The 26,807-nt window shown below is 47.4% G+C and overlaps 1 protein-coding gene across 1 annotated transcript in view; it reads left to right on the top strand.

The window, feature by feature from the left end:
• XPNPEP2 (X-prolyl aminopeptidase 2) overlaps positions 1 to 21,214 on the top strand; it is a 44,012-nt gene extending 22,798 nt beyond the window's left edge. The window contains exons 10-21 of the mRNA XM_074278586.1: positions 1,140 to 1,335; positions 2,070 to 2,159; positions 2,576 to 2,685; positions 4,352 to 4,429; positions 7,907 to 7,978; positions 11,557 to 11,617; positions 15,048 to 15,117; positions 15,924 to 16,028; positions 16,765 to 16,824; positions 19,005 to 19,081; positions 20,043 to 20,132; positions 20,710 to 21,214. Coding sequence (XP_074134687.1) covers positions 1,140 to 1,335; positions 2,070 to 2,159; positions 2,576 to 2,685; positions 4,352 to 4,429; positions 7,907 to 7,978; positions 11,557 to 11,617; positions 15,048 to 15,117; positions 15,924 to 16,028; positions 16,765 to 16,824; positions 19,005 to 19,081; positions 20,043 to 20,132; positions 20,710 to 20,913 — 1,213 coding nt within the window. The 3' untranslated portion in view covers positions 20,914 to 21,214. The remainder of the gene's footprint in view (positions 1 to 1,139; positions 1,336 to 2,069; positions 2,160 to 2,575; positions 2,686 to 4,351; positions 4,430 to 7,906; positions 7,979 to 11,556; positions 11,618 to 15,047; positions 15,118 to 15,923; positions 16,029 to 16,764; positions 16,825 to 19,004; positions 19,082 to 20,042; positions 20,133 to 20,709) is intronic.
• The last annotated feature ends 5,593 nt before the right edge of the window (positions 21,215 to 26,807 follow it).

Genomic DNA, 26,807 nt, shown 5'->3' with positions numbered 1-26,807 from the left:
ACATGCTGCCTCTACTCAATAGAACCATAGATCTAGAGATAGAAGGGAACCTCAGGGGCCGCCTGGCCCAACCATGTCCCATGAAGACATGGGACAGAAAAGGAAACTGAGAACCAAGCAAGTTAAGTAGCCTGCCCAAGTTCATTCACTTAAGCATCTGAAGCAGGATTCAAACCAAGTCAGTAGGCTTCCCTTATACCCCATTCCCACCCTATAAGGCAGAAAAGAGCTCTAGAGTCAAGGTCAGAGTCTTGGCTCTATCATTACTTCCTATATGACCTTGGGCTCTCACTGGACCTCAGTTTCTTCTACAAAATGTGGGATTGGTCCAGATGACCCCTGATGTCCCTACCAGCTCTAGGGCAACAATCCCAAGTCCTTATGGTCTTGTGTTTGCCATTCCCTGGCTCCACTCCATGGGGATTGTTGAGGGATGGTGAGTGGGTTCTAGGTTTGATGTCAGGAAAACTTTCTTAAGAATGAATGCTAGCAAGATAACTGGATAAATATGTATACATATATTGGTTTTAACATATAGTTTAACATGTTTAACATGGATTGGACTATCTGCCATCTAGGGGAGGGGCTGGGAGGAAGGAGGGGAAAAGTTGGAACAGAAGATTTTGCAAGGGTCAATGCTGAAAAATTACCTATGCATATGTTTTGTAAATAAAAAGCTTTCATTAATAAAAAAAATAAATAGCAAACAAACAAAACAAAAACCAATGAGTGCCATTCTAAAGTGGAATGGGCTCTCTGGAGGCAATGAGCTGTCCCTGTGCTTGACAAGGGTGTTGTGGGAATTCCCATTCAGGTACAGGTTGGATTACAATTCCTCTCAGGTCCCTTTTGACTCCGAGATTGTGATTTTGAGATTCTGGTGCATTTCTGGGAGAACTAAAGGCCCAGTTGCCAGACTTGGAATCCTAGAGCCACCCACCAGAGCATTCCCTTCTCAAGGGATGAAAATCTGGATGAGGTTCAGACTCCACCAGTCAGACAGGCAGACCTAACCTCTCTTGCTGCAAGTCACCACGTAGCCCAACCCCACAACGGACTTTTTCTAGGCTCGGGTCAGGGAAAGGGTCTCTCCACACCCTGGCTGGAGCCCTCCTGATCTTTACCCCCATCACTGGCAGGCTATTTGTGAACGCGAGCCGGCTGGGCGACGATGTCCGACGGTACCTAAGTTCAGACTGCACAGGCCCGATGTGTGTGCAAATTGAAGATTACGATCGAATCCAAGAAAACGTCACGGAGTACGTCAAGGGAGATGTGCGGGTCTGGATTGGCACTGAATATACCACCTACGGGCTTTACGGGGTCATACCCAAGGTGAGGATACCAGATGCTTTCAGTTCAATTCCCAGGTTGCTTCTCCAACTCACCTTGCCTCTGTCCCTGGTGCTGAAGCCAGCTCATCTTCAGCAGGTCCCCCGATTAGGAAAATTACTGGAAAATTCCCCAGGCTTGAAATTAGACAAAGTTGGGTTCCGTTTGGGTTTTGGCCGCTTCGTCACTGTGTGACACTGGATCGGCCCCTTAAGGTCATTCTACAGATTGTATTTTACAGATAAAGATTTGAGACCAAGTTTTAAGTGACTTACCCAGGGTCACACAGCTCAGAAGTGTCTGAGAGGATTTAAACTCAGATCTTCCTGATTCCAGGTGCAATGTTCTATCCACTGTGTCACCTGGCTACCTTGATTCTATTCATTAGGGACAAGAAAAGGGAAGGTAAATTCCTACCATTGAGGAATTCACAGAGCTAGAGAGCAAATACATATACATGAAAAGGTTTGGGAATACGTACGGAGGTGGGTACCAAGTGGGCTGAGCTGGAGGAGAGAAGTGATCCCAGTTTGAGGGGTCAGTCAGGGAAGGTTTCTTGGAGGTGGTGTTTTTGATCTGGGTCTGGGAGGAGGGGCACGTGGGAGGCACTGAGCTGAGGGGAAGGTGTGGTAGGAGAGGGGAGTGCCCAGATTGCCCTTTGCTTTTGGCTGGGCAAGGTGGCACTGGCTCAGGGTGTCCCTTTTTCCTCTCTTTACCACCCTCTGTTCCCTGGGCAGGAGAAGCTCGTGGAGGACTCCTACTCTCCGGTGATGGTGGCCAAATCGGTGAAGAACGAGAAGGAGCAGAAGCTGCTCAGGGCTGCACATGTAAGTGTTAGAGTGCCGTCCGTGCCGAGGGGAGGTCCTAGGCAGACACCTCAGAGAATCAGCGAAGGAAAGGTCTTTGGTAGAAGGGATGTCTCTCTGAGAAGTGGGAGGGACACCAGAAGAAATTCAATTGATGTAACCCACCCACACTGAATAAGATTTGATTTTTGAAAATAAAAGGAAGAGGAGACTTTCTAGCCCCTAGCCAGAGCCTGAGCCCAATGGTCTCTGGGCCTCCCAGTTGGCCCCCGACCATGGATTTGAGTTCCGCCACCGAGGTGTTTGGGATTTGGGTTTTCAGGGTGCACCTCTGGGTTTTCCAAGTTCTTCTTCCCCAAGGGCTCGTGGCTGGGTCCACATGATCCGTCCCACCGTGGGTCCCAGCCGTGTAGCCAGTTAGCCTCTTCCCTCTCCAGGTGCGGGATGCCGTGGCTGTGATCAGGTACCTGGTGTGGCTGGAGAAGAACGTGCCCCGTGGCAGCGTGGATGAATTCTCGGGAGCAGAACAGGTGGACAAGTTCAGGGGGTAATTCCGTGCCTCTTCTCCCTACCCCATCCCCTTACACTTGACCCCATCTGGTCTGGCCCCGGCCCCAGCCCTGGCCCCTTAGGTGTCCCCAGAGTTACAGTGACACCTGGTGGCTGCTTTGGGAAATGGTGGTGAAGTGGGCATCAGGGCCCAGGGCAAGATAGCTCGGGGTCACCTCACCCTGTTCAGCACCTTTAACATCGCCTCTAGGCAGTGGGGATGGGGGATGAGTCTCCTGTAGCGGAGAGACCCCTGCCTTGTTCCAGGGCCCACCTAAGGCTAGAGACCAGGTGGAAGTGGGGGAGGGCTGGGAAGGAGAAAAAGGTAGAGCCCCTGCTTAGCTAATATCTGCCTTAAGAATTTGGGTGGGGGCAGCTAGGTGGCATAGTGGGTAGAGCGCCAGCCCTGAAATCCAGAGGACCTGAGTTCTAATGTGATCTCAGATACTTAACACTTCCTAGCTGTGTGACCCTGGGCAAGTCACTTAACCCCAAATGCCTCAACAATAAATAAACAAATAAATAAATAAATAAAATGGCAGCTCTATGCAGAGCCCAGGGCTAGGGAAAGAGAAGGGGATACTACAGATGTAGACTAAACCGGGACTCTGCCTTTAAGGCTCCAAGTCTAGGAGGGTTTTTCAACATTGATACAGCTAGCCTCCATATGGATTGCTTTAGAAGTAGCCTTCACATGCCTCCCTTATACAGCTAGCCTCCATAACTCCTCCATAGTCACATAGCGAGGAACAACCCAAGTGCTGCATGAAGCCCAAGGCAGGAGGTTGGTACCAAGTAGGGGCTTGGATTGGACTTGGGCAGGAGACATTAGAAATTAGCCAGGATCGAGAGCTGGGAAGGCTCAGGGTGTATTGGGAGAGAGAAAAGGGGGGAGTAAAAAGAGCCCAGGGAGCAATGCAGTTTGATGGAAGGGAATGCTATGAGATAAGGTCGAGGAAAGGTCAGGTGTTGTTGGATCACGGAAGGCCTTGAATGCCACCAATTGAACCAGCAGACAATAGGGAGCCCCTGAAGGCTGTGAGTGGCATGGTGTGATCGGATCTCCATTGGTGACAAGCCACACTGGCAGTCCTATTGGAGGAAGGGTGGAAGTGGAGAGAGAGTGGAGGCCGGACGACCTCTTAGGAGGCTGTTTAGATCATTCACTTGGGTCTTGGCAGTGGGGATAGTGAGGAAAGGCTTGTTTCAGGAGGATGTAGAAGGAATAGAAGGGTGGAAGGGCTATGTAGAGCATAGGACAGCTGAGCAGAAAAGTTCCACTAAGTCCTCTAATCAATACCCCTCAAGAGGGAAAAAAGCCTCCCGAGGGCAGGCATCGTTTTATTTTTGTAGGCATCTACTGACTGCTTGTCGATGGAGCACTGATTTTCTAAGCAGGGAAACTGAGTCTCAGAAATGATTAAATAATTAGCCCAAAGCCAGGTAGGCAGCCAGCCAGGATTTCTAGGTGTCTAATTTGAAATCCAGGCCTTCTTTTCCCTCTCAGGGCTGTCTGGGAAGAGTCTCAAAATACCATCTGGCCCCAGATAGCAGCTCATGTGAGCCCTCATTATGGCCCCTTGGGCTTCCTGATCCCGGCACTCCTCTACCTCCCCAGCTCTCCCAGGCAAGCCCCAAATCCATTCTCTTCTTATTCAATTCAGAGAAGAAGCATTCTCAGCAGGACCCAGTTTTGAAACCATCTCAGCTAGCGGCCTGAACGCTGCATTGGCCCACTACAGGTAGGCTGGCAGAAGGACTTGGGAGGCTCATTTACACGTTAGAATGCAGGGGCCTCGAGCACTGTGAGGACCTTGAGGAACCTCTCAGTGGGGAGAGACCAGGAGGCTGGGCAGCTCGGGCTGGACCTGGGTGAGAAGCCCAGCACTGAGCAACGGGGGGAATGGGACACGGCTCCCAAGCCATGGAAGGATCTTTTTTTTTTCCCTGTTGTTTATGCCATTTGAATAACCTGTGGGAACGCGGGTGTGGAAAGCAGCCACAAAAGCTTCCCGTTAGTCCGGCCTGAGCTGAAGGAGATTAGGTTCAAGGGGGTAAGCAAAACAGATGTTTGGCACTCTTCTAGACCAAACATCTGGAGGCTGGGCCGAATTCTTTGGCGAGGTCGACCAGATGGCTCACGTCACATAAACATAGCCAGGGAATCTTAACAACTGTGAATCTCAAAGCTGGAAGCTGGACCTCACACATGAGCTGCTCTAGTGCTTCCATTACACAGATTGGGAAACTGTGACTCAAAGTGGGTCAGTGTTCTGCCCAGCGTCACGTAACCAGTAATCGGGAAGCAGAGAACCTGGTTCTGCTGCTTCCTACTGGCGTGACCTTGGACAACCGCACCCCCACCCCAGTTTCCCATAAAATAAAAAGTGGATAACATGATCTTTAAGGTCCTTCTCAGCGCTGGCATTTTCTGTTCTAAACTCTAACCTTAGAAAAAGTTCTCTTCAACTTCTAACATTCTGGGTGCTAAAATTCCCCCCTAGTGCTGGCACTCTATGTTCTCCGTTCTAGGAACCCTCTGTGTTCTGAGATTCTCTGTTCTAAAGTCCCTCCCAGCTTGGATTCTGCCATAAGGGCCCTTCCAGTTGTGAATTTCTGTTGTCAGGGCCCCACCAGCACTAAATCTCTGGCCCCGTGCTAAGTTGCTGAACTGGTCCTGACTCCCAATTCCTTGCTGTCAACCCTGTGCCCATGACCTAGTTGGGGAAGGTGGAGGAAGGGGATCCTCCCTCTGCAGTGACATACCCTAGCTCGTGCCCGCCTCAGGAGATGATCTACATGAGTTATTAGAGCAGAAACACACACACACACACACACACACACACACACACACACACATACATATACCACATCCCTCCATTTCAACCTTTGATCTTGGGAGAGAGAGGGGAGCATTCCAAATCCTGGGTTCTACTCCCAGCTCTGCTATTGACCCTGCCTAACATTGGCTAAGTCACATTCCTACTGGGAAAAAATTGATGAGGTTGGACTAGGCTACCAGTAAGTTCTTTTCCAGACCTCACGCCCACTCTAGATATGTGACTTTGGACAAGTTGTGCTCCCGACCATACTTCAAGTCATTATTTATTTAACATTTGTTTTTTAAATTTTGAGTGCCCAATTCTCTTCCTCCTTCCATCCTTTGCCCCACCCACTGAAAAGGAAAGAAATATATTAAATATATATGTGAAATCATGTAAAACATTCCCACATTAACCATATTTTTAAAAAGCAAAAAATAAAAATAAAGAGAAAATTACACTTCAATTCACACTCAGAATTCATCAGTTTTCTCTCTGGAGGTAGAAGGCATTTTTTCATCATCTTCAATCATTATACCGATCAGAGTCGCCAAGTCTTTCACAGTTAGTCATCATTACAACATTGCTGCTCCCATGCACAATGATTTCCTGGTTCTTCTAACTTTCCATCAATTCATATAGGTCTTGCCATGTTTTTCTGGAAAATACCCTCTTCATCATTTCTTATAGCACACTAGTATTCCATCACAATTATATACCACAACTTGTTCAGCCATTCCCCAATTGATGAACATCTTCATTTCTAATTCTTTTCTATCACAAAAAGAGCTGCTATAAATATTTTTGTACACATAAATTCTTTTTTATCTCTTTGGGATACAGTTCTAATCACTGTATTTCTAGGTCAAGGTGTAGGAACAGTTTTATAACCCTTTGAGCAAAGTTACAAATTATTCTCCAGAATGGTTGGGCCAGTTTATTATTCCACCAACAGTACATAAGTGTCCCTATTTTCCCCTTATCCGCTCCAGTCTTTGTCATTTCCGATAGGTGTGAGATGGTATCTCAAAGTTGTTTTCATCTACATTTCTTTAATCATTAGTGATTTTCAGCTTTTATATGCTATAGATATCTTTGATTTCTTCTTCTGAAAACTGCCTTACCTCTTTTTCCATTTAACCAATTTTGCTTTTTAAGGAGTTCTTTTCTTCAGGGAATTTTTGTGCCTCTTTCTCCATTTGGCCTATTCTGCTTTTTTAAGGAATTGTATTTTTAGTGGATTTTTGTGCCTATTTGACCACTAGGCCAATTTGGTTTTTCAAAGTGTTCTTTTATTTGGTATTTTTTGCACCTCTTTTATCAAGATGTTAATTCTCATTTCATATTTTTTTGCATCGCTCTTATTTTTCCCCCAATTTTTTTCTCTACCACTCTTATCTTGTTCTTTAACCTTCCAGGAATTCTTATTAAGTTTGTCTAATTCACATTTTTCTTTGAGCTTCTGTTGTAGCTGTTTTCACATTGTTGTCTTTTTCTGAGTTTGTTTTGGTCTTGCTATTGTAGTAGCTTGTTATGATCAAGTTCTTTTTTGGGAGGTTTGCTCAATTTTTCAGTCTACTTCTTGATTTTGAATTTGTTAAAGATGGGCTCTAATCACCTGGGGGGTGGGGAGGAAGCTCCATGTTGCTGTTTTCAGAGCCATTTCTGGAGATCTGCAAGTTTTTGTATTTTCAAATTGGTATGATCCTGGGAGAACCATAATCATCGTTCTGTTGGTCTATGCTCTAGTCTTAACTCAGGAAAAACTCTGGGTCTCCTGCAGACATGGGTGCTAGCATCCCTCTTTGCTTTGAAACTGCAATCAGAACCTCTGTTCCCTTATGACTGACGCTCAGAGCTCCTCTTTCCCCTGGAACTGTGACCCAGAATTGCATATGAGCAAGAGAGTTGCCAGTTGGCAAAAGCTATACCCAGTGCCAACGAAGGGTCCCCTGGAACCTCTTTCTGACCAGTTGTCCGACCCCCTTATCATGTCTGGGCTCAGAGCTCCCAAAGTTGCTGCTGTCCCATGTGTGGGCCTCCTTGCCAGTGTCACAGACATCTCCTTCTGACCTCTAACATTTTCTTAAGCCAGAAAAATGTCCACCCTGACCTTCTGTTGGATCTGCCACTCCAAAATTCAATTTGAGGTATTATTTTAAAGTGGTTTGGAGAAGGGTGTTGAGAGAGTCCTGCTGGATGGTTGCCCCTAATCTGCCATCTTGACTCCACCCATGGGATTCCTGTCGGCCATCTTCCCATCACATGGGTGGCCATGTAGTCTTTCCATGCATAAATCGAGCCCTAGATAGATAGCATGGTGCTGGGACTACATGAAGAAGGGGCGAGGTAACAGGTTCAAACTGCTCTTTCACTAGGTCCCATCTTTGTTTTCAGTCCAACCAAGGAGATCCACCGCAACCTATCCCAAGATGAGATGTACCTGCTGGATTCTGGAGGGCAATACTGGTAAGTCAGCCCCCTTCTCAGCTCTGTCCAGCTCACATGAGTACTCTCTTCCCTTCCCCTCTGCCTCAGACCCGTGAAGGGATTCAAGAGAATTCTAGCACTCCACTCCCTACCCTCAGCATCCAAGACAAAACAGATATCCTGAGATGCAAGTGGGTGGAGTACAGGGCATCTTACTGTTTTTGTGGGCCAATGATCTCTTTGGCACTCTGTGGACCCCCGGCCTGTTCAGAATAATGTCTTTAAATGAGAAAATAAAACATATGGGGCCACAAAGGAAACAAACTATATTGAAATAAAGATGCAGTTTTTTCTCCATCTAAGTCCTGTGGACCCCCCCATGAAACCTATTCATGGGCAAAATTAAGAACCCCCATGATAGTGGAAAGAGCCCTGGCCTGGGCACTAGGGTCCTGGGTTCTGCTCCTGGCTTTGCCACTGATTCACTGTGTGACTTGAAGCCAATCTCTATAAGCTGCTGAACACTCATCAATATACATTGGTGGAAGGAGTTTCCCTACTGGGAGTTCTGATTGAGGGAGTTTTCCCAGTGGAAGTTCTCTACATCACTGAAATCCTGGATCTAATCCAAAAGAAAAAATGGCCTGGAACTACTCACCTCCCTTTCCTGATCTCAATTTCCCCATTTGTAAAATGGGTAGATTAGATTTAATGGTCTCTCGGGTCTTTTCTGGCGCTAACGTTCTCTGGTTTAAGACTGCCCCGGCTCTACTTTGTTCTATGACTCTGTGTTCTAATGTAGTAGCTCCTTTTAGGAGCCTGTCCCATCAATATTTCCTCCTCTCTCTGTCATCTTTCAAACTTGTCCTCTGTCCAGCTTCCCTCTCTGATGCCTCCAAATGTAGTCATATCTCCCTCTGTCCCTTCAACTGACCCAACCATCCCCTGCAACTATCATCCCATTATAGCTCTTCTCCCTGTCACACTAGCAAACACCTGGAAAGTGTCATCACTCCTTACTTTTTCTGCTTCTCAGCCCGGTTCCCAGATAGTCCACAAAGCTCTTCGAGAGCACAGTAGCTAAACAAGAATTTGAACCCAGAACAACCTGCCTCCAAATCCAGAATGCTTTCAAAGCTGGATTTCTTTGAAATTTTTCAAAGAAAGCTTGTTCTAGATCTGTTCCAAATTCAAGCCTTCCACCTCAGGCTACAGTTTGCCAGCATGGACAACTGTAGAAGTCATAGCGATTTAACAAGATGTAAAAAGCACCTACTATGTGCCAGATGCTAGGGAAAGAAATACAAAACAAAACGGGCCCTTTCCTCAAGAAGCTTAAATTCTATTAGGGATAGAAAGACAAGATATATGAATATAAGTAAATATGGAAGCAGCAATGATTGGAGTCAAAGGTCGTTGCTGCTCAGTCACTATTCAATTGTATCTGACTTTTTCTTGGCAAAGATACTGGAGTGGTTTGCCATTTCCTTTACCAGATGAGGAAACTGAGGCAAATGGGGTTAAGTGACTTGCCCAAACTCACACAGCTAGTGTCTGAGGCAGGAATTGAAATCAGGTCTTCCCGATTGCAGAGCCAGCACTCGATCCACTATGCCACTGGAATCAGAGGACCTGGGTTCAAATGTCACCTCTGACACTATCTTGTATGACCTTTGGCAAATACCTTCCTCTCCCTGTACCTCAGTTTCCTGATATGTAAAATGAGGAGGTTCTACCTGTAGATCTAAGCGCCTACAACCTTTATAGTCATAGTGGCGATTTGAGGAGTAATGATGTCAAAAAAAAAGAAAAGAAAAGATTATCAAAGAAACATTCTGACAACTACAGAGAGCAGAAGGAAGTTCAAAGGGGTATATAATGTTGCCACTGAGAGTTAAAATGAATACATAATTATAAAAACCCATTGATAGTGTCCATTTTTTCCCTGTCCTTCCTATGTGGAAATTGTCAAAACCTAAAGTATACATAAGAAACCGATAGTATCGATTTGTTCCTGTTCTTCTTAAGTGGAACTGTTCGTTTCTGCTGATTTTTTGCCAAATACATGGTGAAAAAGAATAAAAAATAAAGACTGAGGATAGGGAAGAGTTAGTAGGAGGAATACAGCATTTACCCAAATAAGTCTGAAGCAAGGAAGGCAGGGGGGAGAGCGAGCAGCTTCCAGGCCAAGGAGAGCTCAAGGAAATGTGAGAAGAAAACTAACATTGGTCGCTGGGTTCCTAGGGGTGAACTCCATGGAGGAGGTGGCCCGCTAAGCAGAGCATACAAGCAAGAGCAAGATGTGGCCCCAGAGAGATGAATCAGCCATGTTCATCCATCAATGAGTGTCGAAATCTTGGAAAGCGTCCTAGTAAAAGGGAAGGGAAGCTGTGGGAGTGATGAGTGAGGGGGAGCCGGTTGGAGTTTCAGACTTACTCAATTCAGGGAGAGGCTGAATTAGTTCACGTTCATCTTTCTTCCTCTTCTTGCCTTTGTCAGAATGAGAGCTCCCCCCTCCCCCACCACAATGACCCAGGATTCCTAAACTCCTCCAAGGGAGGAATGAGGCAGGGAGAGTTCCCAGAACTGAGGAATTTGTCTTGATGACCTTTGTCTATAGCTACAAATCAAGTCAAGTAGAATTAGTCCACTCCAGAGGACTGGAAATCAGGAAATCCAGCTCTTCCATTTACCAGCTGTGTAACTTGGACAAGTCATTTGATTTTTCCAGGCCTCAGTTTCCTCCTCTGTAAAATTATAAGGTATGGGGCTAAATGATCTCTAAGGTCCTTCCAGGTCTGACACTTTATGTTCCCAAGGGCTCTGACATTCAATAACTTCATTGATTTTCAAACAAGATTCAAATGACAATTCATCTCATATCCAGGGATTCTGGAGCATGTCCTGGCTACCTGGCCCTGCAGGAGACATTGCACTTCTCAGTCCAATTCTTTATTTGTTTTGTTTTGTTTTTTGAGGCAATTAAGATTAACCCAATTGGCTTGCCCAACAGCTAGGAAGTGTTAAGTGTCTAAGACTGGATTTGAACTCAGCTCCTGTGTTCTATCCACTGTGCCATCTAACTGCCCCCAATTATTTAAGAGTATAAATTGCAAACAACAACAACAAAGGGGGATGGCTAGATGACACTATAGTAGATAGAGCATTAGCCCTGAAGTCAGGAGGACCCGAGTTCAAATCTGGTCTCAGGCACAACGCTTCCTAGCTGTGTGACCCTGGGCAAGTCACTTAACCCCAACTGCCTCAGCAAAACAACAACAACCAAAGAGTGTAAATTGCGGAGGGGCTAACCTGCATTGCTAGAGGTAATTTCTTCATCCAGGAATATCACAAATTCAGTCCCCATCTCCTCAATTATATCAAGCAAATCTACGCCTCTGCCTCTGGACAAATGCAAAGTTATACATTATGATGGTTAATCTTGATTTTTCCGCTCTCTCCTCACCTAGCCCCGCCTTTTTTGCCAAGGGAGGAGGATCAAGCCCCTCCAGGCAACAGAGGTCCAGGACCAGACCTCTCTCCTTCCCCTGAATGGCTTCCCGGTGCCACCAAACTCAGGTTCCAATGTGACCAGAGGGTTTTTCCTTTTCCTGCAGGGATGGAACGACAGACATCACCAGGACAGTCCACTGGGGGACCCCCTCTTCTTTCCAAAAGGTACAAAGCACATCAGAGCATTTCAGCCCCTTGCCCCTACAAAGACTTTCTGCTCCCAGCAGATGTTGCTGAAGTGGGGAGAATGAAAACTCCATTTGGGCTTTTTATCTCATTCCTTCCCAGCCCCTCTAGGACCTTACCCCTTTTATCCTAGCCTCATTCTCTCCGTCCCTTCTTCCTTCTTCCTCCTTTTCTTTTTTCATGAATATATTTCAACCAAACATTAATTTTCTCTCCTTTCTACTTCCCATTCACTGGGGAAAAGTCCTTGCAACCAGCCCTGAAGTCAGGAGGGTTTGACTTCAACTCTGGTCTCAGACACTTAACACTTCCTAGCTGTGTGACCCTGGGTAAGTCACTTAACCCCCAATTGCCTCAGGGGAAAAAAAGTCCTTGCAACAAATATCCAGTCATATAAAGCAGAGTCTCATATTGGCCAGGTCCTAAAATGTGTATCTAGTGCCTGATGATGCCCTCACTTGTCCATCAGGAGGTGTGTAACATTCTCCATCTCTTCTTCTTCGCACAGCCAAATGGTCTTCCTCCCATTTCTGTCACTGTTCCTTCTGCCATTCTATCCCCCATCATCTCCTGTTAAGGACTCCCCCAAAAAAGCTCTTCCTTGGGCCCCCTTCTCTTTTCCCTCTTCATTCCCTCAATGGTCTCCTCTGCTCAGCTCTCCGGAGATAACTCCATATCTCACCTCTCACATTCGTTTCTGTATCACCTCCTGCCTGCTGGACAGCTCTACTTGGACGTAGTATTGACATATCAAAGGCAGCATGTCCAAAACACCTTCTTCCCTAAAGCCATCCTTCTTCCCGACTTCCCATTTTCTGTCCAAGGCACCACCTTCCCCTCCAATTACGTAGGCTGGAAACCCAAATCATACTTCCTATTGTTTTCTAGATCGAATGGGTTCAATCTCTGTGCGTCTCTTCCATCCGTCCCCTTCTCAATGTTCACACAGCCAGCTCCCCTGGTCCAATCCCTCATCATTCCTCCCCTGGGCTGCTGTAAAAACATGCTAATTGTCTCAGGCTCCGCCCCCCTCTCCATCCCCTCTCCCACACAGCCACCAAAGTAATCTTCCTAGATCAGTAGGCTCCCATCGCACCTCAGTGTACCACAGAAAGCCTTCTGCATTCTGACTGTGGCCAATATGGCTGCTTAAATGGCTGTTATCTACCCTTTTTGAAGATGATGGGGTGATCACCACCCACAATCCTCCTGGCTGGCACTACTCTACATAAAACACCTGAGCTTGAGGAAACCCCATCAATCATGTGATTCAACTAGAGCCCGATGAACGACCTAAGATCAAGCTTTTAGACCCCAGCCATTCAACCCATGCCCTGCGTTCTGAGCACTTCTTCCTCCTGGTCAAGGGTAGACATATGGTGGTAGCTCATAGGCTAGTCACAGTGTGGAAATCGAGTAAAGCTTCAGGCCACCCTACATACACATCCACACAACATATACCCCCTGTATACATACACACACACACACACACACACACAATACATGAACATATGTATACATATACCACAGTCAAAACCATGCACACATATACATGCACACACCATCTCTATATACATATACGTATGGACACGTATGTATATATATATATCACATGTCTATATATGCCTATATATGCACAGTGCACATATCACTCACTTATAAACATACATATAATATACAGGCATGAACACATATCACATGTATTATATACACCCACAAGTGAGTCTAGGATGGAAGGATGGGAGAACTGAGAGACTGCAGGGGCCAGGAATGGTATAAGCTAAGGAGGCAGAGGCTGAAAAGAGTGAGGAACCCATATGGAGAGAAGAGAGGGATCACATAGGGGCGTCGTGGGAGGTCACGGAGGGGCGTCGTGGGAGGTCACGGAGGGGCGTCGTGGGAGGTCACGGAGGGGCGTCGTGGGAGGTCACGGAGGGGCGTCGTGGAAGCTCATATTGGATCAGTGTGGGGTGCCAGGTCTGAATGCCAGATGAGGAGTTGCAATCTGTTAGGTTGTTCAGAGAAGGGATATAAGAGGGGCCTTCTATAGAAGTCCCTATCACAAGAATAAAAGGCAATGACCCTCTGGCTCCGGGGCAAGGCCCGATTGAGGACGTTAGCATCTCAGTGGCAGAGGCGAGACCCAACCATTGCCATCACCATCATCTAAAATCATCTCCCACAAAGCACTCTCTGGTAACATCTGTTAGGGGATGCCTAAAAAAGACCACACAGACATGGTCCTGTTCTCTGGGGACCCAGAGTCACCAGCCTTCCATCAGACCTGACAAACGTGGAAAGATGTTGAAATCATAGCCTATCAGATCACATCCTAACTTCTCAGTCTGTCATTCAAGGCCCCATTCTATCTGGAGAAGACATAGTGCCTTGGAGTATAGTTATGGCTCAAGAGCTGGAAGGGACCTTGGGAGCCTTAGTCTCATCTCCCCATTTTACAGATGAGGAAACTGAGACCCAGAGAAGGGAAGGGACCTGTCCTAGCTGCAAGGGCCCTTCTTTAGAGATTATCTAGTCTAACCCAGAGTGAAGACTGTGGGGACTGAGTGTGGACCACAACGTTAACATTCTCACTCTTTTTATTGTTGTTCACTTGCATTTTGTTTTCTTATTCATTTACTTTCTCTTTTTATCTGATTTTTCTTGTACATCAAGAGAATTGTATAAATATGTTTACATATATTGGATTTAACACATATTTTACCACATATGGCATATACTGGATTTCTTGCCACCTAGGGGAGGGGGTGGGGGAAGGAGGGGAAAATCTGAAACACGAGGCTAGGCAAGGGTCAATGTTGTCAAATTATCCATGCATATGTTTTGAAAAGAAAAAGCTTTAATAATAAGAAAAAAAGAGATTATCTAGTCAAACTCCCTCTTCTTACAGATGAGGAAACAGATGAGTTCACAGTCATGGAACAAGTTACTGGGCTGAGCAAGGACTCTGGACTCCCAGAATAAGTTCTTACTGCTCTCGTGAGCAACTGGTGTTTCTCACTTAGGGTTGTTCGAATGTTTTAACAGATGGGGAAACTGAGGCCAGAGAGGCTAAACTATCCATCCATGTTCTCATATTTAGCTAACGGCAGTATTGTGAAGAGAACATTTGGCTGGAATTCAGGACACCTGGGTTCAAATGCTGAATCTGGCACTTACTAGCTGTATGACTTTGGGCAGATTCTTTTCTCTCTCTGGGACTCAATTTCCTCTGCTGTTAAATGAGAAGGTCGGGCTCAACAACGCGTAAGGGCCTTCCCTTCTGGTGGTCTTCTCTTTCCCAAGTGTATGCTGTCAACTTGTTGCTATTGTGGGCCCCCCAATTCCGAGGGCCCGCTGTTCCGTTTCTGCCACTGATCTCCCATATGCTATTGGGTCCTATCCCCTCTAGGAAGCCTACACCAGGGTGCTGATGGGAAACATCGACCTGTCTAGACTTGTCTTCCCCGCATCCACATCAGGTGGGTCTCAGACACACAGATTCTATCTCAGGACAGTGGAGATCAGAGACAGAGGGGCCTGTGATGTCCCATCTACCTGAGCACCCACTTTAGAGCTCCCTGCTGTCCCATCACCTGAGACTTGAAAGACATCCTGGCCCCAAACCGGGACCCCAAATTCAACAACTCTAACCTCTGGTCAGGCTCAAGGCCGGGCTCTGTCACTTGTCCCCTGGATGACCTTCCCCTCCCCTGGGCCTAGATGGCCTCTGGAGCCGCCAACAGCTCTCGATCTGGCAGCTTCAGAGTAATGAGAAAATGATAGAAAATAACACTTTTTAATAAGTGCTAGATTGTTTTGAAAGTAAGAGGGAGAAAAGCCGATCTTGTGGCTGGGAGCAGTACTTCCTGGAGGGAGCTGGGAGGTCCGGTGAGGTAGGAGGCCTGGGAGAAGAGGGAGGGCCTAAGCCCAAGCGAGAGCAGCAGAAGGCTGGGGGGGGGGAGTGGAGGGGTCGGGATACAAGTCAATGTTGCCGGAGCAAGGGCAAGGAAGGGGGAAGAGGCCCAGAAAGGGCTAACTGGGGCAACCCTTGAATGCCAGGCAATTACTTTGGGCTTCACTGCCCACGGTCCCCGGCCCTTTCCCCAGTGGTATCACCATCCTTGGTGCTTCCGGGCCCCAGCTTTAGTTTGCTTCTCTCCAATAAGTCCAAACCAGCTCCAAGGTGGGAAGCAAGGCAGCAAAGGGGACGGGAGCAGAGGGCACCTGGCCGGCAGCCACACCCGGGCATCCCTAACTCAGTACCGTTTCTTTTCTTCTTTTCCAGGGCGAGTAGTAGAGGCCTTTGCTCGAAGAGCCCTGTGGAAAGCTGGTCTCAATTACGGACACGGCACGGGGCACGGCATTGGCAACTTCCTCTCCGTGCATGAATGTAGGTGACCTGGTGGGTGGGAAGCTCCCTGGGCTGGGAGGAGGGGCTCTGAGTGCTAGATCCACATTCCCTAGCTGCGTGATCTTAGGCAAGTCACTTTCCTCATCTGCAAAATGAAAGCCCCTTTCTGCTCTAGAATTATGAGCCTGTGTTTTGCAGGTCCTGCTCAATCCCCCAGTACCACACACCCAACCTCCCTCCCACCTAATCTGGCCAGGAACCAGGCAGGGCCCCGGCTGCCCTCCTCACTCACTCCTACCCCCATTTGTCCTAGGAATCCCCCAGGGTCTAGGGCAGCATGGGAGTGAGTGACCTTCCGGCTTCAAATTGCTATAATTTATTGAGAAATCTTCCCAGATCTCAGGCTACCGGATGCCTTCATCTGCCTCACTAGGCCCCTAATCCTTTCACCAAGACCCCATTCCTGACCCTGAGCTGCCACTCCCATGACCTAGGCTAACATGGAAGCCCATGCCCTTCAACTAGACTGACATTTCTTCAATAAACCCTTTTTGCCCTCACCGAGCCCCTAACCCTCTTGCTAAGCCATCATTTCTAACACTGTTCCCCTCCTGTACCCATCCCCCTGCCATCTCTTTACTGAGAATCCCCCCTCCACCCTCCATCACCAGCCCTCTTCTCCCAAGCCGAGCCACCATTCCCAGCACTGAGCCTCCCTCCCATGATGCTCTGGGCCCACAAAGCTAGTCTGGTAACATTCTCTCTTCCCCTCCAGGGCCTGTGGGATTCCAATCCAATAACATTGCTATGACCAAAGGCATGTTCACCTCCATAGGTATGGCCCCCAGCTCCCCCGACTATGGCCTATGGGACAAGTCTCCTCAGCTGGGTAGAGCCCAGAGAATTGTCCTTCCCCAAGTGTGGTAGGCAGAATTATAATGAGCCAGTTGGGCCCTGGGGCAAGCAGCAAGAAACACCCTTCTAATCAACTTTGTAATTCACTATGTGACAATAATACGAGTAATTAAGACAAAATCAGTTGAGTAGGAGGGGAATTTCTTACTATAAGGGCTCGTTAGCGGCAGGAGTGGTGCTTGATGGTAGTGTTTCAGTCATGTTGGCACACTAAGCTTCAGCTTCAGTATTCGACCTTCCAGTGAATAGCCTCAATTAATTCTTTTAAGTATTGACTGATTTGACCTCCTTGCTGTCCGAGGGACTCTCAGAAGTCTTCTCCAGCACCACAGTTTTATAGCATCCATTCTGTGGCGCTCAGTTTGAAGTCCAGCTCTCACAACTGCGGAAAAACCCACTGGAAAAACCATGGCTTTGACCAAGAACAGGAGGGGAATTGGCTAGTATACCAATTTCTTAGCCACTGAGGGAGTGTGCAGGGTTAAACCCGGACCCTTCTATATTGTGGCAGGTAGTCTGGGCCTTGGGACAAAACTCAAGTGGCACGTCCTTAGTTTTCCCTCTGAGCATAGAGGAGAGAGAATGAACTTGGAAAGAGAAGGGCTGGGTTTAAACACAAGCGAGTCACTTAATATCCTCTGAGTGTCAGTTTATTCTTTTAAAAATAAGGGAGAATTTTACATATTGGATTATTTGTCATCTAGGGGGAGAAGGCGGGGAATTGGGAACACAAGGTTTTATTTACAAGGGTCAAGGTGAAAAATTATCCTTACATATATTTTGAAAATAAAAAGCTTAGGTGCAGCTAGGTGGCACAGTGGATGGAGCACCAGCCCTGAAGTCAGGAGGACCCGAGTTCAAATCCAGCCTCACTTAACACTTCCTAGACGGGTGACCCTGGGCAAGTCACTTAACCCCAATTACCTCAGGAAAATTTTTTAAAAATAAAAAGCTTCAAAATAAATAAATAAAAATAATGGAGGCACCTTGGTGCAGGAACTGACTTTTTTTTTCAGTTGACTAATTTTTTTTATTATAGCTTTTTATTTACAAAACATGATAATTTTTCAGCATTGACCCTGGCAAAACCTTCTGTTCCAACTTTTCCCCTCCTTCCCCCCCACGCCCTCCCCAGATGGCAGGCAATCCAGTATGTGTTAAATATGATAAAGTATATGTTAAATCCTATATATCTATATATATATACATATACATATTTGTACAGTTTTTTGCTGCACAAGAAAAATTGGATCAAGAATGAAAGAAAAAAACTGAGAAGGAAAACAAAATGCAAGCAAACAATAGAAAGAATGAGAATGCTATGTTGAGGTCCACACTCATTTCCCATAGTTCTCTCTCTGGGTGTAGCTGGTTCTCTTCATTACTGAACAATTGGAACTGGTTTGGATCATCTCATTGTTGAAGAGAGCCATGAGGGACTGACTTTTGTAATGGGGTGGTGGTCTGAGTTTGGAAAAAAAATCTTTTGTTCTCTGCCCTTAGCTACCTCTATTACCTACCCCCTTTTAGGATGGAAGCTCCTAGGGCAGCTAGGTGACACAGTGGATAGAACACCAGTTCTGAAGTTAGGAGGACCTGAGTTCAAATCTGATCTCAGACACTTAATACTTCCTGGCTGTGTGACCCTGGGCAAGTCACTTAACCCCAATTGCATCAGCAAAAAAAAAAAAAAAAAAAAAAGAAAGAAAGAAAGAAAGAAATGGAAGCTCCCTTTGGGGCACGGGATTGAGGGTGGAGATCATGTCCCATAATTTCTGCAACATCCAAATGATGGGGAATCAGGGGAGGGACTCGTACTTCAAGATAGGAAGTAAATACTGTCTTTGGAGTTTCAAAGGTGTGTCTACTCACCTAGACACCCATTCTTGTAAGAAATGTAAAATATATCTTTCCTGCACTCAAAAAAATTATGGAAGCAAGAGCAAAAAAATCTCTAAAGCTAGGAGCCTGTCACATTAGAGTGGCTATTCTTAGGGCCAGAGGGCCAGCCCAAGCCCATAGCATCTCAGGCCTCTCCCTCCCTCTCTCCCCTAAACCCCACTACCCTACATGATCCCACTGGTTTCTCTCTGCCTCCAGAACCCGGTTACTACCAGGATGGAGAATTTGGGATCCGTCTTGAAGACGTGGCCCTGGTCGTAGAAGCTCAGACCAAGGTAACTTAGTACTGGGGCTGTGCCAGGATACAGCCAAGTGAGGGGACGGTCATGGAGCAAGTGGGTGGGTAGGGGAGAAACAAGCATTTCTTATGAGTCCTCCTCTGAGGACTAGAAAAACGTAGATTCAGGGGCAATTAGGTGGTGCAGTGGCTAGAGCACCTCAAGTCAGAAGGACCCGAGTTCAAATTTGGTCTCAGACACTTAACACTTCCTAGCTGTGTGACTTGGGCAAGTCACTTGATCTCAATTGCCTCAGGAAAGAAAGAAAGAAAGAAAGAAAAGAAAGAAAGAAAGAAAAGAAAGAAAGAAAAGAAAGAAAGAAAAGAAAGAAAGAAAAGAAAGAAAGAAAGAAAAGAAAGAAAGAAAAAGAAAGAAAGAAATGAAAGAGAAAGAAAGAAATGAAAGAGAAAGAAAGAAATGAAAGAAAAGAAACAAATTAAGAAAAGAAAGAAACAAAGAAATCAGCTTCCTCAGCTCTTTGGGAGGTGGTGGTAAGGAAGCACTGAAATTTGGAGAGCTATGATTGACAGCCTGTTATTCTGAAAATGTATTGGATTGAGCATCAGGAGGCCCTCTTCTTATACTTAATACAGGGCAAGTCACTTCCCTTCTCTAAGACTGTTTCTTCATCTGTGAAATGGGCATAATGAGCATTTGCACTCATTACCTCATGGGGAAAACCTTTTATGAAGTCTAATATGTTGTTGTTTCCCTGTTTGCTGTTACTATAAGTTGGGGGTAGGGAACTAAATGGCCAGAAGATCCCACAGACCCAAGAACTAATGGCATTTCCCAACATGTATGTACACACACACACACACACACACACACACACACACACACACACACACACACACACACACGAGTCCTGGGGCTGCTTTGGGCAGAGGCCTTGCTTGCTCTCACATAACTCTAGCTTTCACCTTCTTACTCTCCTGCCTTCTCTTCTGTCCCCCAGTATGGCGCGTCCTACCTGACCTTCGAGGTGATATCCCTGGTACCCTACAGCCGGAACCTCATCGATATTAGGCTGTTACTGCCAGAACAGGTAAAAGCCCCATCCTGGAAGTGTCAGACCCCTTGTCCAGGATCGGCCCTCCCTGCAGGCAGTGAGCATCACAATGGGCTGGGCCGGACCTGGGTTCGAGCTCTGCCTGGTAGGTGAGCTTAGTCGGGCCCCTTCTCCTCTCTAGAGCACTGGTTTGGGAGGTAGAGGGAGTAGCTTCAAATCCCCCTTGGGACGTACATATCCTATCTGCGCAGCCCCGGGCAAGGCCCTTCCACTCCTGAGACCTCATTTGCCTCTTTTGTAAAAGGCACTCGGATTAGCTGGCCTCGGACACTCCCTTTAGCTCAGCGTCCAGGATCCTGTGGTTCCTGGTCAGCAAAAGTCCCTACCGGGCTTACCTGTTTGGGAGGAGGAAATAGCATCTCAAAGAGGCCTTTGTGGAAACGCCCAGGTTGCTTGAGCATGGGTAGAAGGATGGTTCTGGGCCCCCTTCAATAACTCAGTAATGTGGCTGAGTGGACAGCAGAAGAGGCCCAGTGAAGGCTTCCTCCCCTCCCCCTCATGATATTTGGCTTTGAACACTTTAGCTCAAGCCACTCTGCCTTTTTCTTGACAGATCGAGTACCTGAACCAATACTATAAGACAATCCAGCAGAAAATCGGTCCTGAGCTACAGAAACGGAACCTGGAACAAGAGTACCAGTGGCTCCTGAAGAACACGGAGCCCCTGGCCTTCAGCCGCAGTTGGACCCACTTTCCCGCATCACTGACCATCATGGCAGCAGCCACCCTTGTATCAGTCCTGGGCCAGAACCTATAGTGAGGAGACCTCGCAGTACTCCCTTCATTCCCCCCAAGGCTGAGACCAGCACTGAAAGTTCAAGGCCACTGTCTCAGAATCTTAAATTTGCACCCTTCAGGGAAGAATCTTTCAGAATGAAACCAGTCTCCCCTTTCTCCCCAACTAAGTCCAAGGCCTTCCCATCCTGGACTTCCTGACCGGGGTCCCTGGCCAGGATGTCCTGCCCAAAGGAATCCAGACAGTTCCCAGGAGTCAAAGCCTCTGGGCCAGGAGTCTACTTTAAAGTTTACTTTAAAAAAAAAAAGATTTTTAAGAAACATATTCTCTCATTTTTCAATGAAAGAGTCAAAGGTCTCTGTCTGGGGTCAAAGGGCTTCAATTCAAATGCCGGCTCTACTATGAGACCTTAAGTATGTCACAACCTCTCTGGGTCTCAGTTTTCTCATCTGTGAAATAATCTGAAGGTTGAACTAGATGACCTCCATGATCTCCTCCTGGTTCTAAATATACGCTCCTATAGTCTCCCCTTCCCCACCCTCCCTCATAACAAGTTATGCAAAACAAATCAACATGTTAGCCACAGGTCACAAAGTCTGCCCCATTCGTTCCACACTAGTAGTCCACCAGTTCTCTGCCAAGAGACGGGAAGCAAATTGCACCACAAGTCCTTACCAGTCCGGAGCCCGCTACCTCGACCACTTCCAAAGTCTGCCATCGTTGTTCGCCTTTCCATTATCGTGGGCGGCACGCCCATGGGTTCTGCTCAGTCCCTTCTTCAGCATCAGTCTTCCCAAGCGTCTCTGAATTCCTTATATTAAGCGTTTCTTCCGGTGCAATCACATTGCCTTATCTTTGCACACCACAGTGTCCTTAGTCCTCAGCCAACCCGTACCCCCTTTCCTTCCAATTCCTTACTATTATACATATGGTGCTACAATAGGACGCCCACTAGTTCTGGAGTCAGGTGAGCTGCCTCTGACACTTACTAACCTATGTGACTTTGGATAAGTCAGTTCTCCTCCTCAGGTCTTAGTTTTCTCAAAATGAGGGGGTTGGACAAGATGGCTTCTGAGATCCTTCCAGCTCTGCATTTAGTATCTAAATACAGGATTCTAAAAAATCTAATCTTGGACACTGAAATGATCCTTGGCTTTGGTGGGAAACGTTGGCCCAGGGGCTAATTTACGAGTCTACCATAGCCACTAGCTGCCCCTACTGTTTCCTTTGACCTGAGCTGGTTCTTCCTCAGCTGATTTGTAAACCTTTGGGCTTCCACTAAAGGTTGCCTCAATTGTTTGGTCGCTGGAGGGCTCCTCCCCTCTTCCAACCACAGCGGGAAGGAGAGGAGAATGATTTGGGTCCAGCTCAGAGCAGTGCTCATCTCCTACTGGGGTTCTGCCCCAAGCTCCCAGGCCCTCTTCAGCTTCACCAGGTGCCACGTGTTACCTCGCCTTCCCACCTCCCCTCCCAGCTCCCTCCCCAGCCCTGAGCTTCTGCCTCTCCTTAGCGTTAATTGCAACTCCGGAAACGTTTAAGGTTGGGGAGAGGAGTCTGGGAGGAAGCTGCAGGGGGTGATGGAGCAGAGAAGAGGCCAGGGAGTTCTAGGATGTGTGCGAATATAACCAAAGGACTGCAGAGCTGAAGGTAGCTTAGAACTAAGAACACCTGGGGCAGCTAGGTGGCACAGTGGATAGAGCATCAGCTCTGAAGTCAGGAGCACCTGAGTTCAAATCTGGTCTCAGACACTTAACACTTCCCAGCTGTGTGACCTTGGGCAATTCACTTAACCCCAATTGCTTCAGCAAAAACAAACAACAAAAAAGTCAAAGAACTAAGAACACCTGAGATGGGAAAGACCCTAGACCAGGGAATGCTGGGACTTGGAAGGAGTTGAGAAAAGAGAATGGCAGAGCTGGGAGAGGCCTCAGAACATGGAATTTCAGGGCTAGGCTGAAGCTTAGAACACAAGTGTCAGAGCCAAAAGGGACCTTAGAACACAGAAGAGCTGAGAACTGATCAGACCCATCCTAGGGAGAGAAAGAGAATTGCACGGCCAAGACTCAAACCCAGCTCGTGCTCCACCATAGAAAGCTTCTTCATGGAAATCATGTCAAAGACATCCGGTATCTACAGCAGGAGTCAGTGAAAGTCCTCACCTCCTGACCCCTGCCACTATTTGATAATGACAAGACCAGGGCAGAATCCCTTTCTTGGAGGCTTCCTACTCCTCAGAGAGATGGGAGAAAGGATGGAAGACCCTCTATGTTCATTTACTCATCTGTGTGCATCTCACTGACCTCAGTAGGATGGAAGCCTCCCAGGAGCTTGGGTTTGTCTGTGCTCTCAGTGCCGAGCATAGCTCCTGACACATAGTAGGCAGTTTTCACATCTTAGCTCACCCTTCCTCTCTCAATCTCTCTTCTTCAGGCTAGTCAGAGCCCTGAAACTTTTCTTCTGGGCACACTCCAACTTGTTGGTGTCTTTCCCCATCTGGGGCCTACAAACCTGGGGGAGGACAGCAGGACAGTTATAGGCCTCCCTGGTGATCGTTCGACTTCTGAGATCTTCTTGGCTTTTTCTGGTTTGGGTTGGGGCTGCCGGGTCATGCTGCCGACTCATATAGAGAGCTTCTGAGCTCTGCTAAACCATCCCTTATGACAAAGATTTTTTTAAGAGAAACATTTCAGAAAAACTAACCAATATTCTCACAACTTTTTTTTTCCTGTTTCAAACCTGTATAATCAAGCAAAATGAATGCCCACATTGGCCATGTCCCACCCCCACTCCAGCCCAGATAGATTTCAATCTGCAGTCTGAGCCCGTCTCTTTGGAGATAGGCAGCATATTTAACCGTGAGGCCCCTGGAATCACGGCCGGCCATTGGTCAATCAGAGCTCTTAAGTCTTTCCCAGTTGTTTGTCTTTGGCGTATTGTTATTGTTGTATCAATTGTTCTTTCATTTCACTTTGCCTCAGTTCATGGAAGTCTTCCCAGGTTTTTCTGAGAGCATCCTGCTCATTATTTCTTATAGCCCACGAGTATTCCATAATCATATAGCACAATTTGTTCTCTCCAGTTAACCAGCATCCCTCAGTTTCCAATTCTTTGCCACCATAAAAGGAGCTGCTGTAAATATTCAAGCCTTTCCATTGGTTCACTAGTTGGAAACAGCAGAATTATCCTCATTTGAGTAGAAACCACTCAAGTTCAAAAAAGTGTTCAGGCCTTCCCTAAGGCAGCCGCTAAACTGGGAAGGGGAACTCAGTCTCAGAAAAAGAAGAAAAACTCCCACCTCCAACCTTCTCCTCTCCTCCAAACTCCCCCTTCTAGAAGGGTTTAGTCTCCCCTATTTCACACCTGTGCCCATATCCTGTACTGCTCACTGATGACGGCTCTGACAAAGCGAACCGTGAGCCCATTGGAGTCTGCTTACTGGGGCCTGTGGCTTTTGTGGTAGGTACCCAAGTGGGTGTATCGGTGTGCCCGTGGGTGCTGAGCCGGAATCAGAAGCTCATTCTGGCCCTGAGGATCAGGACTGAGTTCACTAGCCTGAATAAAACTTGTGATTCTGGCCCCATTGGCATTAGGCCCTCCCTGATCTGTTGAACTAGTCCCTCTGCTGCCCTTGGCTTGGGTACCTGTCACCCAAGGCTTCAAAATTAGCATGGCCACCAACCAACCAGAAGGCATTTGAGAAGGAGCCAGGATGTCAAAGTGCCTTGAGACCATGCCCAGGAAGGCAGAACTTCTAGAACTTACCCTACAAGAAGTAAAAGTAGTCTGGAGGCAGATTTTGAGATTAGGAAAAACCTCCTACCCACAAGAGCTGTCCCAAAGTGGTATTATGCCTCTGGGTTCCCTAGAACTGGGGGATCTTTAAGTGAAGGCTAGAAAGGTCAAGCAGAGAAAACACGGGATTGTGGGAAGAACACTGGCTGGAAGGAGTTGGGTTCGAATATCACCTGTCACTTGCCAGCTGGGTAGACTTGCTTGGGTTTGGATGTGATAGAGGAGTCCTAGGAGGGCTGACTTTTGTCCACAATGTGCCTGGTCCCCGATTCTGGACTGCTTCTCTAGGAGGGCCCAACAGGAGCCCAGGGGACTAAACGGCCTCCAAGGTAGATTCTGACACTGACATTCTGTGATTCATCAACTATCCCGTCTCGGGAGAACCAGAGAAGCCACGTGGCTGTCCAATGTCACACAGCCAGGAGAGTTGCCTGGTTCAAGTCCTCAGAACGGACTCAGAAAACCCAGCCCAAGGAGGCCAAAACAGGGGAAGTGGGCCCCACGACAGATCTACGCAATGGACCTTCAAGGTTTCAGAAGTTCGTAAGCTCTCTATATGAGTCAGCAGCATGACCCGGCAGCCCCAACCCAAACCAGAAAAAGCCAAGAAGATCTCAGAAGTTGAACGATCACCAGGGAGGCCTATAATTGTCCTGCTGTCCTCCCCCAGGTTTATAGGCCCCAGATGGGGAAAGACACCAACAAATTGGAGTGTGCCCAGAAGAAAAGTTTCAGGGCTCTGACTAGCCTGAAGAAGAGAGATTGAGAGAGGAAGGGTGAGCTAAGATGTGAAAACTGCCTACTATGTGTCAGGCACTATGCTCGGCACTGAGAGCACAGACAAACCCAAGCCATCCCTGACCCCAGAAGGCTTCCATCCTACTGAGGCCAGTGAGATGCACACAGATGAGTAAATGAACATAGAGGGTCTTCCATCCTTTCTCCGGCCTCTCTGAGGAGTGGGAAGCCTCCAAGAAAGGGATTCTGCCATGATCTTGTCATTACCAAATAGTGGCAGGGATCAGGAGAGGTCAGATGGTCCCAAGGTGGTACAGAAGGACATCTGCATAGATACTGGACACATGTTTGCTGGGATGTCTCCTTTTGGCATCTGGTGTGCCGAGGAGGGACAGACTGTTAGATCTGGTGTCAGGAAGCCCGGCTTCACATCCCTTCTCTGCATTTATCAGTTCGGTCACCACAGGCCACTCATAGAACCTCCGGGAGTGTCAGACATCTCTCTAGGGCCCGAAGTTATTGCTGGGTTGCCTCCAGACTTGGTAGAGGGAAGTCCCGCCCCAACGAAATCACAGGCTCTCTCCACGGCTGCCATAATGTGACATGGGAGGGAAAGTCGATTTATCCAGCTTGGTCCCAGAGGACAGAACGAGGAGCGATGGTTGGAAGGAGTGGAGAGGCAGGTTTAGATCACATCTGGAAAAGAATTTCCTGATAGTTCAGACTGTCCCAAAATGACATGGGCTGCCTCACAAGCTGGCTAGCTTCCCCTAGTTATAAATCTTCAAAGAGATTCCAGATCTGGATCTGGAAGGGACCCGAGAGACCCCTGAGGGCTCAACTACTTCATTTTACAGAAGGGTTCTGGAGCTGAAATGACTAAAGTCACACCGATATAACAAGGGACAGTGGCAAGACTCGAACCCAAGTCCTCCGACCCCAAATCCAGGGCCTCTCCAAGATACCATGCTACAGATGCCAAATGATTCGGGAATAGCGTAGGAGTTCCCTGATCAGATCCAAGACAGACCAGATGGCCTCAGAAGTTCCTTCCAACTTCAAGATTCTGGGAATCGGCAGTTTAATTTCTGCATCTGTAAAAGCAGGAGCTTGGACTCTAACTGGCATCGAGGGTGCCTTCCAGTTCTGTCATTATTTGGTGCCAGGGCCGAGATGGAGGGCAAGGAAGGTTCATCAGAGGGGGGAGTAGGGAGGGACTGAGCAAATCCCAAAGCTGCTAGCCATTCCTCCCCAACAAGCGGGGCCCCAGGAATTTTATTAACTCATCAGGCACTTCCTCAAATCACAAGCTGGGCACTTGGTGCCAAAAACCAAGTCAGAAATGGAGAAAATGTAATAGCAACTGTTTCCTCCCCTAATAGGGG

Source organism: Sminthopsis crassicaudata, chromosome X (assembly GCF_048593235.1).
Source record: "Sminthopsis crassicaudata isolate SCR6 chromosome X, ASM4859323v1, whole genome shotgun sequence".
Classification (NCBI taxonomy): Eukaryota; Metazoa; Chordata; class Mammalia; order Dasyuromorphia; family Dasyuridae; genus Sminthopsis; species Sminthopsis crassicaudata.
The sequence above is the reverse complement of the archived record's forward strand: the minus strand, read 5'-3'. Positions and strand labels throughout refer to the sequence as shown.